This window comes from Pavona decussata, unplaced genomic scaffold (assembly GCF_977016875.1).
Source record: "Pavona decussata unplaced genomic scaffold, jaPavDecu1.1 SCAFFOLD_313, whole genome shotgun sequence".
Lineage (NCBI taxonomy): Eukaryota > Metazoa > Cnidaria > Anthozoa > Scleractinia > Agariciidae > Pavona > Pavona decussata.
This window is the reverse complement of record NW_028145705.1, coordinates 77,255-91,044: the sequence shown is the minus strand read 5'-3', so window position 1 is coordinate 91,044 and position 13,790 is coordinate 77,255. Positions and strand designations below refer to the sequence as shown.

The window sequence follows — 13,790 nt, the reverse complement described above, 5'->3', positions numbered from 1 at the left end:
GTATGAAGGAGAACGAAGTTTATATTCTATGCGAGATTGTAATTTCAAAATTTCCACCCTAAGTCTAGAAAAACTGATGCGAGCCTCCTTAAGTCACCGGAAGTCTAGTCATAAGACGAAACCGGAAGTGTAAACAATACCTGTGCAAGTGAATGATCCTTCAGTATTAATGCAAGCGGCTCTGGTACCGCAGTTGTGTGTTCCTTCTTCACACTCGTTAATATCTGAAATAGGTTTAATGGGAAATGACTCCGTGATGGAAAGATGTAATGGCCTGAGCATCACCATCAGTTGAGGCCTTCTCCGTTTACACTTGTTTACATTCACAGAAAGTCTTAATATAAGATTACTTGAATTATTGAATCTATCTGCTACCTTTAAACAAATGTAAACATAATAAAGTAAAGCAATAAAAGATTACTGGTTATATAACTACTGGAACATTAAAACAAACAAACAAACAAGCCAATGATCAAAAGAAAACAAGAAAAGGAAAACAATATAACCTTAATTGACATACAAGCTCAGGCATACACATAAAAGAGGGAAATGTCGGTAGAGATTTCTTATCTGCAACGTTTTTTACGGAGACTTCTTATTAGAACTTTCAATTTCAGTAGTTGTTAAGCTCTGTTTGTATGTCTGTTTCACATATTTCATGTGAAAAGGTAAATAATAATAATAATAATAATAATAATTATAATAGTAATAGTAATAGTAATAGTATTAATAATAATAATAACAATAATAATAATAATAATAATAGCAATAGTAATAAATAGTAATAATAATAATAATAATAATAATAGTAATAGTAATAGTAATAGTAATAATAATAATAATAATAATAATAATAATAATAATAATAATAATAATAATAATAATATTGGGTTACACAGGCAGTTGTGCGATCCCTTGGTGTTGACACACACTGCGTCCTGGCTGCAATTATGGATGCATCCTCCATATGCACATATAGAAGTTAAAGCCTGAACCAAAAAGCATAGTCCTTAAGTGATTCATGATTCATTCCTAACCTGTACAGTTTTGTCCGTCTCCTGTGAATCCAGCTTTGCACATGCAATTGAATCCTCCTTTGGTGTTGTTACACACGGCATCATTACCGCAGTTGTGTGTTTCTTTCACGCATTCATCTATATCTGAAATAAGGTAAAAAGGATGATAAAAAATGATCGAACAAAATACCTCCAGTACCTGTAGGCCCATCCCCACCGACAGCATCTCCAGCGACAGACCAAAAATATAAAAATGTAATGGAGATTTCGTGTGACTGCACTTGCAGAAAATGACAAGCCGGGTTGGAAGGTATTACCGTAGCTGTACCACTTGAGCGGACAGGGTGAAGAAATGTCAACCCCTATCTACCTGTGCAGTTTTTCCCGTCCCCAGTGTACTCTGGTCTGCATGTGCAATTGTACGATCCGTTGGTGTTGTTACAAACGGCATTTGCACTGCAGTTGTGTTTTTCTTCTTCACACTCGTCGACATCTGAAAGAAAACAATTTTAAATAAATCTCTGTCCATTTAAAGAGAATTAGAAAAAAGGAACAAAAATACTTCACTCATCCGAAGAAACTGGCGTAGGCCTTCAATAAAAAAAAGAATTACAGCTGTAAATTGGAACTAAAAAAATCCACAACGTAATATAACAATTTCGATATCTGTCAAAGTGGTGGTTTTGTTTACTGATTGCAGTTGATCAAAGTTCGACCCTAAAATAAAAGACCAGCTGTTTGGAATGAATGATATCAAGGGATTAGCGATTAAAATTTTGAATTTAACCAGACGTTTCTTCTGCCATTAAATTTGAAAGAAAACGAAATTGAATGAAGAATGTTTGTCACTCCTCGACTTCATGAACAGAATAGTGTTTAGATAGCGCATTGAGAGAATATCAAGCTTATATAATTTTGCTTCTCACTTTCTTATCCTTTTTAGTGTAATATTATGTCCTGGGAATTATTACCATAGTACAGAAGTAAAAAGCGCAAACAAAGAGCATAGTTCTAATGAGAATAACAAACAAATCATAGAATCTTAACCTGTACAGTTTTTTCCGTCTCCTGTGAATCCAGCTTTGCACATGCAATTGAATCCTCCTTTGGTGTTGTTACACTCAGTATCATTACTGCAGTTGTGTGTTCCTATCACGCATTCATCTATATCTGAAATGAGGTGAAAAGGATGATAAAAATGATTTAACGAAATACCTCCAGTACCAGTAGGCCCATCCCCACCGACAGCATCTCCAGCGACAGACAAAAAATATAAAAATATAATGGAGATTTCGCGTGATTGCGCTTGCAGAAAATTACAATTCAGGTTTCAAGGTATTAGCTGTTCCACTTGAGTGGGCAGTGCGAAGAAATGTCAACCCCTATCTACCTGTGCAGTTTTTCCCGTCCCCAGTGTACTCTGGTCTGCATGTGCAATTGTACGATCCGTTGGAGTTGTTACAAACGGCATTTGCACTGCAGTTGTGTTTTTCTTCTTCACACTCGTCGACATCTGAAAGAAAATAATTTTAAACAAATCTCTGTACATTTAAAGAGAATTATAAAAAGAGGAACAAAAATACTTCACTCATCCGAAGAAAGTAGCGTAGGCCTTAAATAATGAAAAAATTACAGGTGTAAATTGGAACTAAAAAAAATCCACAACGTATTACAACAATTGCGATATCTGTCAAAGTGGTGGTTTGGTTTACTGATTGCAGATGATCAAAGTTCGGCCCTAAAAAGAAAAGACCAGCTGTTTGGAATGAATGATATCCAGGGATAAGCGATTAAAATGTTTAATTTAACCAGACTTTTCTTCCTCTATTAAATTTAAAAGAAAACGAAATTGAATGAAGAATGTTTGTCACTCCTCGACTTCATAAACAGAATAGTGTTCAGGTAGCGCATTGAGAGAATATTAAGCTTACATCTTCTTTCTTCTCACTTTCTTATCCTTTTTTAGTATAATATTATGTCCTGGGAATAGCAAACAAAGAACACAGTTCTAATGAGAATAACAAACAAATCATGGAATCTTAACCTGTACAGTTTTGTCCGTCTCGTGTGAATCCAGCTTTGCACGTGCAACTGAATCCTCCTTTGGTGTTGTTACACGCGGTATCATTACTGCAGTCGTGTGTTCCTGTCACGCATTCATCTATATCTGAAATGAGGCAAAATGGATAACGCTTGCTCTCAGATAGTTAAAAAGTGCACTGTCTTGCAAATCATCGAATAGAGATGTTAAAATGGAGAATGCTAGCCAGGCTGTATCAGAGAGTTAGGTCTAGTAACTGGGCAAGTGGGCAAGTCAAAATATTACCGGTAATTCCAAGACCGGTAATTTTTGCGTGTTACCAAATGGAAACTGGTTTTGACTTGTACTCCATTTAAGTAATGGCTGTTTTAAACAATAAGAGAAACAAAGCCCGGTCATGTTCACCTGTACAGTTGTATCCGTCGCCAGTATACCCTTGCTTGCAGGTGCAGTTAAATGATCCTTGGGTGTTGTTACATAAGCCATACTTGCTACAGTTGTGTGTTCCTGACGCGCACTCGTTAATATCTGCAGTAATAAAGGGGAACAAAAAACGAAGATAAATGAAAACCAATGGAAAAGAAACCTAGTGGACCATCAGTGTGGAAAATGAAATAATTTAAATCTTAATTTTTTTATCGCTGTTAGAAATTGCTTTTTGTTAAGATTTATGAGTGTTTTGGTCTTGATTTAGTTAACGTATTTGCCGTAAACATTAACTTTAAAAGCAATAGAAGCAACGAGACTTTCATTTATGAGATATTCAGGAGTAGCCATCTGCACGACGGAACTGTTTTGCGCGTTTAGCGTGTTAGTTTGATTAACGTCAGAAAAGTAAGGAAACGGTTAGAAAAAAGAATTGAGATAGAAGCTGCTAAACAGGCAATCAAATAATTAAAAATGACAATTTCACTTCCACGCGTGGCAAATTATTTAATATTTGCTAGTATTTCCACAACGAGTCGAGTATGTTGGATTTATAGAAGAAATCAACTAGATGATTGAGAAGATTTGGATTGTACTGTGTAATCATCTCCGCGTATAGTCTTCTACCAGAGTGTCAGAGCGACTAGAACGTTTTTACGAAGACTTTCTCTTAATCAGTCCACATATGAACTTAGACACAAAATTGATCTAGTCATTACTCGTCCTGCATGAAATTACATTGTCTGCGGTTAACCGTGACTGATCATTTATCAGTTATCACTACCCTAAGAGCAGCTATACCAGCTTCCACAACGAAAGGAGCACCTTTTAAGGAAAACTAAATAAATAGATATACACCTATTTTTCACCGACCTTGCAGCTACTGAACTGTGCCAAAACACCTTCGGGAGTTGAATGAAATTTTAAATTGTTCCAATAATATCTTGGCTTAGCAACCATTCACAATAAGAAGGAACTTCTCAAAGAAACACTATTACTATGAGACCACGTGTGCCTTGATATAGTGATGACATTCTGGCAGCAAAATGAATGAGAAGAAAAGCAGTTGTGTGTTTCTTCTCCACACTCGTTAATATCTGAAATAGGTTTAATGGGAAATGACTCCGGGATGTGAAGATATAATGGCCTGAGCATCACCATCAGTTGAGACCTCCGGTGTATACTTGTTTACATTTACAGAAAGTGTTAATAGAACATTAGTTGAATTATTGAATCTATCCGCTACCTTTAAACAAATAACAGAACCGAATAAAGCAATAAAAGATTACTGGTTATATAACGACTGGAACGTTAAAACAAACAAACAAGCCAAAGAAGACAACAAAAGGAAAACAATATAACCTGAAATGACATACAAGCTCAGGCATACACATAACAGAGGGACATGTCAGTAGCGATTTCTTATCTGCAACGTTTTTACGGAGACTTCTTATAATAATTAGAACTTTCAATTTCAGTAGCTGTTAAGCTCTGTTTGTATATCTGTTTCACATACTTCATGTGAAAAGATAAATAATAATAATAATAATAATCATGATGATGATGATGATGATGATGATGATGATGATGATGATGATGATGATGATGATGATGATGATGATGATGATGATAATAATAATAATAATAATAATAATAATAATAATAATGAGGGTCTAATCACAGCTAGAAGGGCAGCTACCTAACGCGTTATGGATTATGGACAGGTCAATTTCACCTGTGCAATTGAAGCCGTCTCCAGTGTACCCTAGGTGACACTTGCAGAAGTACGATCCATTGGTGTTGATACACTCTGCGTCGAGGCTGCAATTATGGATGCATCTTCCATACGCACATTCGTTAACGTCTATAAAAAAAAATATTGGACACAGATTATGGTTACACAAAAACCTCAAGACAAAAGTGAACAGCCATAATCTTAGCAGCTAGTTCGGATATACCAAATAATTATTCAACACATTGTAACACTGCCAAAATATGGTCATGGTGAACTTAATATACGTTGTCGGATCATAATTATCCTGCGATATACGTAATTTCGTGTATCGGGAAGAAAAATGGCAGAGCACTTTCAAAAAGCAATGACCTCACAAGTACAACTAATTTATCATAATGCTGTTTCATAAAACACAAAGAGGCAACCAATTTTGCTGCCAAGATTTGTAATGGTTAGTGCAAAGACTTTTACTGATCGATACCTTTTTGTTTATGAGCTGGCAAATTACAGTTTAGCAAAAAAAATTTTTGCTAGACTTTTGTATTGTTCCGTATTCTAGCAAAGGCTCGGAAATAACAAACAGTATTTTCTTAGATTGGTTCTCGTAACAATTAAACAGAGTACTTGACTCGTCTTGAGGAGATGGAGAAAACCAACTAAGAAAACAGAGCTCACAAAGTCCCTCGAGCAATTTTATCTCTCTGGTAGACAAAAGGATTGAAGTAGTAAAAAGCAATAACTCTCAGAAGCGTTAACGCTGGCTGAAAAAACCCGTTTAGTATCATAACAGATCCAGAGTTCTTGAAAGCAACAAGGCACAAGATGCGTTTGTCAAAACACCAATGAAAGATAGAGAATTGCTTGCGCAGTAAACAAACTATCAAACTCTCCGAATCCATTATACCCAAGAGATATATAAACTAATTTTTAACTTTATATGGGCGTGGAAGCCTCCTCCTAAGCCTCATAAGTGTCACCATAATTGGGGAAAAGAAAAACGGCGGCTTAAAAGCGTTTGATTTCCAAATCATGGAAAAAGCTCTCAGAATTGCTTGGATCAACAGCATTCAAGACGACACACATGCTTCCTGGAAAATAATCCCCAATCACCACGTACACAAACACGGAAGCTTATCCTTCCTAACAAAGTGCAATTACGCAACAAACACCGTTGATCTCAAAAATCTTGCCACTGTCTATAAAAACATTTAAGACTATTGGTGCGAGTTTAGAAAGTCTTCAGGCTACGGTATCACAACACACCTTAAAAATGAAGTACTATGGAATAACTGTAACATCCTCGTAGATAATAAACCTCTGTTCTACCAAAATTGGTTCGACGCCGGGATTACCAAAATAGGTGATTTACTAAACCACCAAGGTGTTTTTTGGATTTGAATGTATTTGGACAAAAATTCCAAATGAATGTACCTTTTACAAAATATTATTGTCTTGTAAATGCAATCCCAAAACCTTGGAAAGTAAGACTCACAAACCCTGCTCCGACTACCAAACCCAGTGCCTCTCTCAACGACTCCTGTTTTCTAAAACAAGTTTTCAATCCCCGTACTGTTGAAAGCAAGATTCTTCGTCACGGATTTACAGAAAAGGTCTATCTCATGTCATTTACAGTCACCAAGGAGGTGAAAATAATGTTTCAATACAAAGTGATTCATAATGTTCTTACAACCCGTACCACACTTTATCGTGATGATTTAATGGAAGATGCTACTTGTAACTTATGTTATGCCACGGAGAAAACTTTGACCCACTTACTGATAAATTGTGTTACCTTAGCCGAGATTTGTACCTCGTTCCAAAACGTTTGGTGCGAAAAAACAAGCGAAATGATAAATTGTCTGGAAGCCATATACTTTACGGCTGGTTCGACGGGACATAACATTCGCAGGTACTAAACTATTGCTTATATATTAATTGCAAAATATAGCTTTTTTCTGCACAAGCCTTCGTGGAGATGAATTAAATTTTCAAAACTTTCTTCTGCTTATCCAAGGAAAACTTGAAATTCTCAAAGAGATCGCGACTGAAAATAATTGCCTGTCTAGTTACTATCGCAAATGGGCTTGTCTCGTTTAATTGTGCACACTTCGATGTTTTGAAAAAAAAAAGATGCTTTAAAATGTAACTCTTTTGTAATCAAAAAGTATTGTTAGATGTCTAAGCATAGTGTTTTAAGTATTTTTGGATGTAACTTGTGATTATTCATAAGCAGTCATAGCGTTAGTTCGTATGTAGTGTAGATATTGTATGTATAGTTAATAAGTATAGTCAACAGTGTAAGTATCGTAATTATTGTAAGTAGTGTAAAACTGAGTTATGTAAGACAGATAAAAAATTGTTTACTCAAAAAAGGTAATAAATTTGCAGTTAACGACGAAATTTGTTTGCGTCTTTAGCGTGTTAGTTTGATCCACGTCAGAAAAATTAAGAAAACGGTTAGAAAAAGGAATCGAGATAGAAGCTGCTAAAAAAGCAATCAAATCGTAAGAATGACATTTCACTTCCATGCTTGTAAAATTATCCAATATTTGATACTATTTTGCACAAGGAAGATGTTGGATTTGCAGACGAACAATACTAGATGATTGAGGAAATTTGCTCCTTACCCTGTATGCAGTGTGCAAACATAAATCCAGGTGGACACAAACACCGGTATCCTTTATCTGTGAATCCAGATTGACAGGTACCACCGTTATGGCAAGGGGCACTATCACAAGCACTCTACAAAATAATAAAAATAAAGTATGAATGGGAATATTAACAGAGATGAACAATACTCTTTGCTTGATAAAAAAATTGTAATGAGCAAATATTTAGGAGGAGCACTACTTTACGCTTAGTATTAGCTTAGGATACAATTTTCAGAGGCAAAAAAGAAGAAAAGGAATGAGAAGAGGAAACTGGTTAGAACAAGTTTGTTCGGAGAGGACACACCTTGTCAGCCAGGTGATGTTGTTATCAAGGACACCACCTATCTCATGAACATTGCCTACAAAATTTTATTGAGTTGATTCATAAATATTCAGCTAGCAATAGTCCGCACTTTAGGATAAACAATAAAAGTGAGGTTTGAATCTCATTGTCACTGTTTTTTTACTGCAGCATAGAGAGGTGACTATGCAATTAAACACCATCACTTGACGTTGAGAAAGGGGGTGCAGGCAGAGACCACCATCTATTCTGTGGTTCGGTGGGTCCTGGTCGGGTATAGTAGTGTTGACCACTTCCCTAAGACAAACTACGAAAGCCTGGAAAGTAACAAGCGGAAAAAAAAGAAGGAGAAGGAGAAGAAGAAGAAGAAGAAGAAGAAGAAGAAGAAGAAGAAGAAGAAGAAGAAGAAGAAGAAGAAGAAGAAGAAGAAGAAGAAGAACAACAACAACAACAACAACAACAACAACAACAACAACAACGACAACAAGAACTTACGTCTGCCCCACGGTATAAGTAGCCATCTGTGTGTACAAAATTCACATCATGTCCTCGATGAGTGGCGTTATTCAAGTCACATCTGTATGTTCCCTTGGCATTTGCTGTATTATTAAAATTAATACTGACGCAGTTGGGTTCATGGTAACAACGCAGTTCACAAGCACTCATATCTCGGACTCTGACAGTGGTTATGTTGTGATTCTCCAGACGCTTGTTAGCAAAGAAGTAAAACGAAGGGAAGGCTAGTTCACGACATTCACCTGAAAGATTCCATTTTGAGACAAAAAGTCAAAAGTGTGATTTCTCTTGGAAGTATCTAGACGAAAAAAAAAAAGGTTGTCCTCACAGTGGTTGGGCGTTTTCAAAAAGCCTACGTGTTGAAATACTTGCCCAGTCAAACCAAACGAGACATGTGTTATAAAACTACAGCTTAAATAGGCAATTGTTAGAATGTCATGCTTTGTTTGACAGGATTCTTTCACGTTTCTCTTAAGGTGTCGGGATAAGTATACCTACCTTACCGGAAATTATATCCCAGTTACATACACACCTTAAGCAGCCACAAAAAAAAAAAAGAAAAAAAAATTAAAACAAAACAAAACAAAAAAAATTACAAAATCTAATCCCAAATGCTGTATCTCAAATTGTTTTACAGCCTTTTAAAAAAACAAATTTGTATTAACTAACACCACACCGTCGAATCTGGTTGGATTCTTTAGATGAGATTGGTTTTCCGATAATGCTAGCCTGCCTTATTTTGCATTTAAAACAACACATGCCTCTGTCAACATGTGTAAAACAAAGGAGACTAGTTCTCCAGTGTAAATTTGGGATGGCATTTTGGCAAAAAAAAATTTTAAATCCGATCGATCTAAGATGATTAAGTCCCTCCGAAAAAGATATTTCACTGAAACAAACCGTTGTGTGCCCCTGTTGTTATGTAAACTAACGCTACTATTTCTGGCAAAATATCGCAACAGTGTTTGACAATCATGTTTGCAGCTTTACTGTAAGCATAGATGACATTGGTAGTTTGGGTTGGTAGATAAAATTTTGGCGAGAAAATGTTTCTTTAATTTCTTGAAATTTGTATCTTTGTGGGTGTACAGTTATCATAAAAATCTGGATAAGTGGAAAATACAATTCCATAGATCACTGACTTAGCAGCTGTGGGATAACAGGAATTATTAAAAACTGAATCATTGTATAATGCAATTCGAGGGACTTGATTGGCCTAGCGGCCATGGTATATGAGCCATTATACCATGGCCGAGAAATGGCGGCCATTAAATTGTCTGCTGGTTATTCTTTCACAGCGAGATCAGTAAGATCTAGCAATATTTCTTGATTGTTTTTAATAAAACAATTATTCCACTTGCGCTTGTTGGATATGGAATGATTATAGCCAACTCGGCGCTACGCGCCTCGTTGGCTATCTATCATCTCATATCCAACGCGCGCTCGTGGAATAATTGTTAATTATAATATCACCGAATAAATAGCGGTCATTAAATCGCCTTCGTCAACATTTCCTTGGCTACTCTATTGTGCACGTAACAATTACTTTATTCGCGCTTGTTGGATATAGAGTGATTATAACAATTTCGTCGGGCATTGCGGCCTTTTTTTGCGGTCTAAAATGGAGAATCTAGCGGCTAAAATTTACTTTAGCCTTCTTCTCTAACCCAATCAGAAAGAAGAAAATAACATAGCCAGCCAATCAGAACTGGAAAACTGTTCGCCCGTTTTCTTGCTTGTTTGACTGGAAGCGCGGCCATCTGCAAAGAAAAAGTTTTGAGCTACAAATTGGCTCAAAAACCTAACGAAGAAGCAAATTCTCAGGCGTCTTTGCTAGATGTAGAGAACTTATAGAAACTCGTGGGGGATGATGGAAATAGTGCCTGTAGTAGCTCCATTGTAGACGGAGAAGTGAATGTAAATTTGCCTTCGTCGAGCGAAACCCGCTCATTTTAGAAAGTTGCGCAATTAATTTTAAAACTTGTAATTTACTATTTCTTCCTTGTTTACGAAATGATGTAATTTTAATTTTGAAAAATTAGAAGCAAAGATTCTTTTGGCAGATTTAGTGATGTTCATCCAAAGTCTTAAGCTTATGAAACAATAAAAGCTTTGATTTGGACAATAAAATAAACGCCGACGCTACGCCGGCAGCGTTCGATCCAGATATCGCTTATTGTAGTGTCTTTGATTCCTTTCCTGAATGCCCTCTCAAATTATTATAGAACTCATTCTAAAATAAGCCTGATTTGGGTCAAAAACATATATATGCCCGCGAACATTTACTCTATTGTTTTATTATGTGATTATAAATAACTCGGCGCTACGTGCGTGATGACCTCATTAATAACGGTATGGCCGGGGTTAAATATCAAGCCATTAAATCCGACGAACTAGAATATGATGAACAATTTTTTAACATAACAAATGGCGACAAGAATGGTGCAACAGAATTTTAAACATACGAAAAAAAAAACTGAGTGGTAGTTAAACGATGTTTTTTACCTAAGTCTTCTCTGCAATTCCGCTATTTTAATTTGCTTTCATAAATAAAGGTTCAAAGCGAAACCTGCCTGAGCGGAAAAGAACTAAGCAATATGAGGTCATTTATCCATTTTTTTAATACCTTTTAAGGTAAGAAAAGGAGATGGATTAGTCAGGAAGTTTGAAGTATTTGCGTGTTTGGAGTGCAAAGTAATAAGAACCTAACAAAAATGTTTTGTTTTCTTTAAATCCAGCTGCAATGGATAGCAAACTGTCAAAAGTCCTCCGTACTCAATTTAGATTTTCACTAAGCTTGTTTATTAATTGAAGTCTGCATCGTGAGGAAAACAGAAATTGCCTCAGTAGTTTTAAAGCATGCCAGGTTCGTTTTTACAATAGTGTCAGCTTAGAAATTAGGTTTTGGTGATGAAAAGGAGCAAGAAAACAAATTATTGGTAGTATTGGCAAAATACTGGTAATATTGGTAAAATGTAGTCACGGAAAGTTAATTGTCAAGAAGACGACCAGATAAGCAATCACCTGTCGTGGAGTTTTTTTCCACATGTCAACAGAACTCCTCAATATTTTGGAAAATATTTTTAACCTGTTCGTATTTGAACGAAATTTAGGTTAACAGCAGGAATTTGCCAACTTAACATTTCTTACAATCACGATAAAGGTATTTAAAATAAGGATGCACTATCGGCGTTACTGGCGTCACTTCAATTAGCTGTTTCCTTCCTTCCGAAATTTAGGTTAACAGCAGGAATTTGGCAACTTGACATTTGTAACAATCACAATGAAGGTATTTCAAGATAGGACTGATGAACTGTCACTATAATTTGTTGTTCCCTTTTCAAGCATGCATTCGTGATGAAAAATAAATCCAACTGGTAGAATATTACGTGAGTTTTATAACAGCTAATAATGTCAACAACCAGTCTGGTAAAAGGTGAAACTGAAATAGACAAAAAACCTTTTCTGCTAACTCAGATTTAAAATTGACATAAAAACTTGCTATACAATTCTGAGTAATTACGAATTTGAACAGAATATTGGATAAAAATCGAGTATATTATGGGAACTCCTAAACTGAAATATTTTGCGACTCTTTACTTTACAAAGGAAAAAAAATAAGGAATGAATTTTGAAGCGTTATTTATTTTAAACCATGGAGGCTCTGCTATACGACAAAAATTTGGCGGTTTCTCCTCTCAAATACGCAATTGGTGCCAATTTTATCAATGCGTGAAATATTTCAGAAAAAAGGCAGAATCTAAAAAGAAAAAAAAAAGGCAAAACTGGCAAACGATTTGAGAAAATGAAACTTACCATCCAAGCAGGCGGAAACAACTCTCAATGATAAGACCGTTAGAAAAACGTAAAGCTGGAGCTTGGAATCCATGATTTTCCTTTCCTTCCATTGAAGCTGCACCGACAACTCGTCGGCTACAAATGCTGATTTTTAAAAGGAGAGCGCAAACAGATAGCTTGTCGATAGCAACTTATTGTTCTCTGCACCAGTAGAGTTGTAGCGTAGGTTTATTTGAATATCGCACCTGTCATTTTAAGCCAATGAAAATGCGATCAGTTGGCATCCAGACAGTTCTCTCGTCAGTTGAAAACAGGAACTTGTCATTAGCTAACTTAACGAAGCTATTTAAAGATGTTTGTTTGGATTTTAGAAGGAAGGCAACTGTGTCTGTTTTCGATTTTTTTTTTTGCAGAAAAAGTTAAGAGAAAAAGAAGAAATGTAAGAAAGGGAAGGAAAAACGGAAAGACACTTTTCTTCATCACTATTTGAAACATTGTATTCAAGTCATAATTTTATGGCTATAATTGTTAACTAAGGTTGTTGATTAATTAAAGGCTGCAATGTGAAAACAACCATGGCGAATTTTGTAATTTTAAAGTACGCTCGTTCGTCTATACAATAGAGCTTAGAAATTAGTTATTTGGGTTAAAACAAAATTGGTCAAATTAAAACGACAAAACAAACGTGTACTTGACGTGAAAGTTTTTTCACCTGTTAAAGGACTTCTCAGTTTTTTGGTAGATACATTTATGTAGGTAATGAATCCAGCGTTTCTCGCTTCTCATCAGAATGAAATGTAACTTTACCGCATGAAAACTAAAAATTTCTTGTTAACACAGTAAAGGTATCTACAGAACACACCATGCAGCATCTTAGGTCTTTGTGCTACGTTAATTAGCTGTTTGTGTGTTTTAATTTAAGGCTGATATTTTTTCTTGATACCTGCTTATGTAACTGTAATGAAACCAATAACGGATGAATATGGCGTGAGTTCATTAACATTTATTGTCAACTCAGACATGAAACAGTGACAACTTACTTCAAGCGCGGGTAATTTCCATCGGCGAATTTAGCTTCTGAGCCAAAAACGAGAACCGATATTGAAAACAATTTATTCCTATTTCTGGACTTTCTTAAATGGAATGTTACAACCCTTCATCTGGCTTTCGTTGTTGAATAAATTTTGAAATGTGCTTTCCTTGAAGAATTAATCCTCTTGTAAATCACAAAACGTCCTAGCTGTGTTCTCCCAAATAAATGAATGTTGTCAAATATGTCAGTACGCGGAATTTTCTGGACAAACAA

General features: G+C 35.7%; 1 protein-coding gene across 1 annotated transcript in view; it reads right to left on the bottom strand.

Annotated features, from left to right (window-relative positions):
- LOC146454128 (uncharacterized) overlaps window positions 1-12,612 on the bottom strand; it is a 28,622-nt gene extending 16,010 nt beyond the window's left edge. Inside the window, exons 1-10 of the mRNA XM_085095806.1 lie at window positions 12,503-12,612; window positions 8,666-8,928; window positions 7,846-7,960; window positions 5,219-5,347; window positions 3,463-3,585; window positions 2,407-2,529; window positions 2,064-2,186; window positions 1,387-1,509; window positions 1,038-1,160; window positions 141-224 (exon numbers count right to left, since the gene is read on the bottom strand). Coding sequence (XP_084951932.1) covers window positions 141-224; window positions 1,038-1,160; window positions 1,387-1,509; window positions 2,064-2,186; window positions 2,407-2,529; window positions 3,463-3,585; window positions 5,219-5,347; window positions 7,846-7,960; window positions 8,666-8,928; window positions 12,503-12,575 — 1,279 coding nt within the window. The 5' untranslated portion in view covers window positions 12,576-12,612. The remainder of the gene's footprint in view (window positions 1-140; window positions 225-1,037; window positions 1,161-1,386; window positions 1,510-2,063; window positions 2,187-2,406; window positions 2,530-3,462; window positions 3,586-5,218; window positions 5,348-7,845; window positions 7,961-8,665; window positions 8,929-12,502) is intronic.
- Window positions 12,613-13,790: the final 1,178 nt, after the last annotated feature.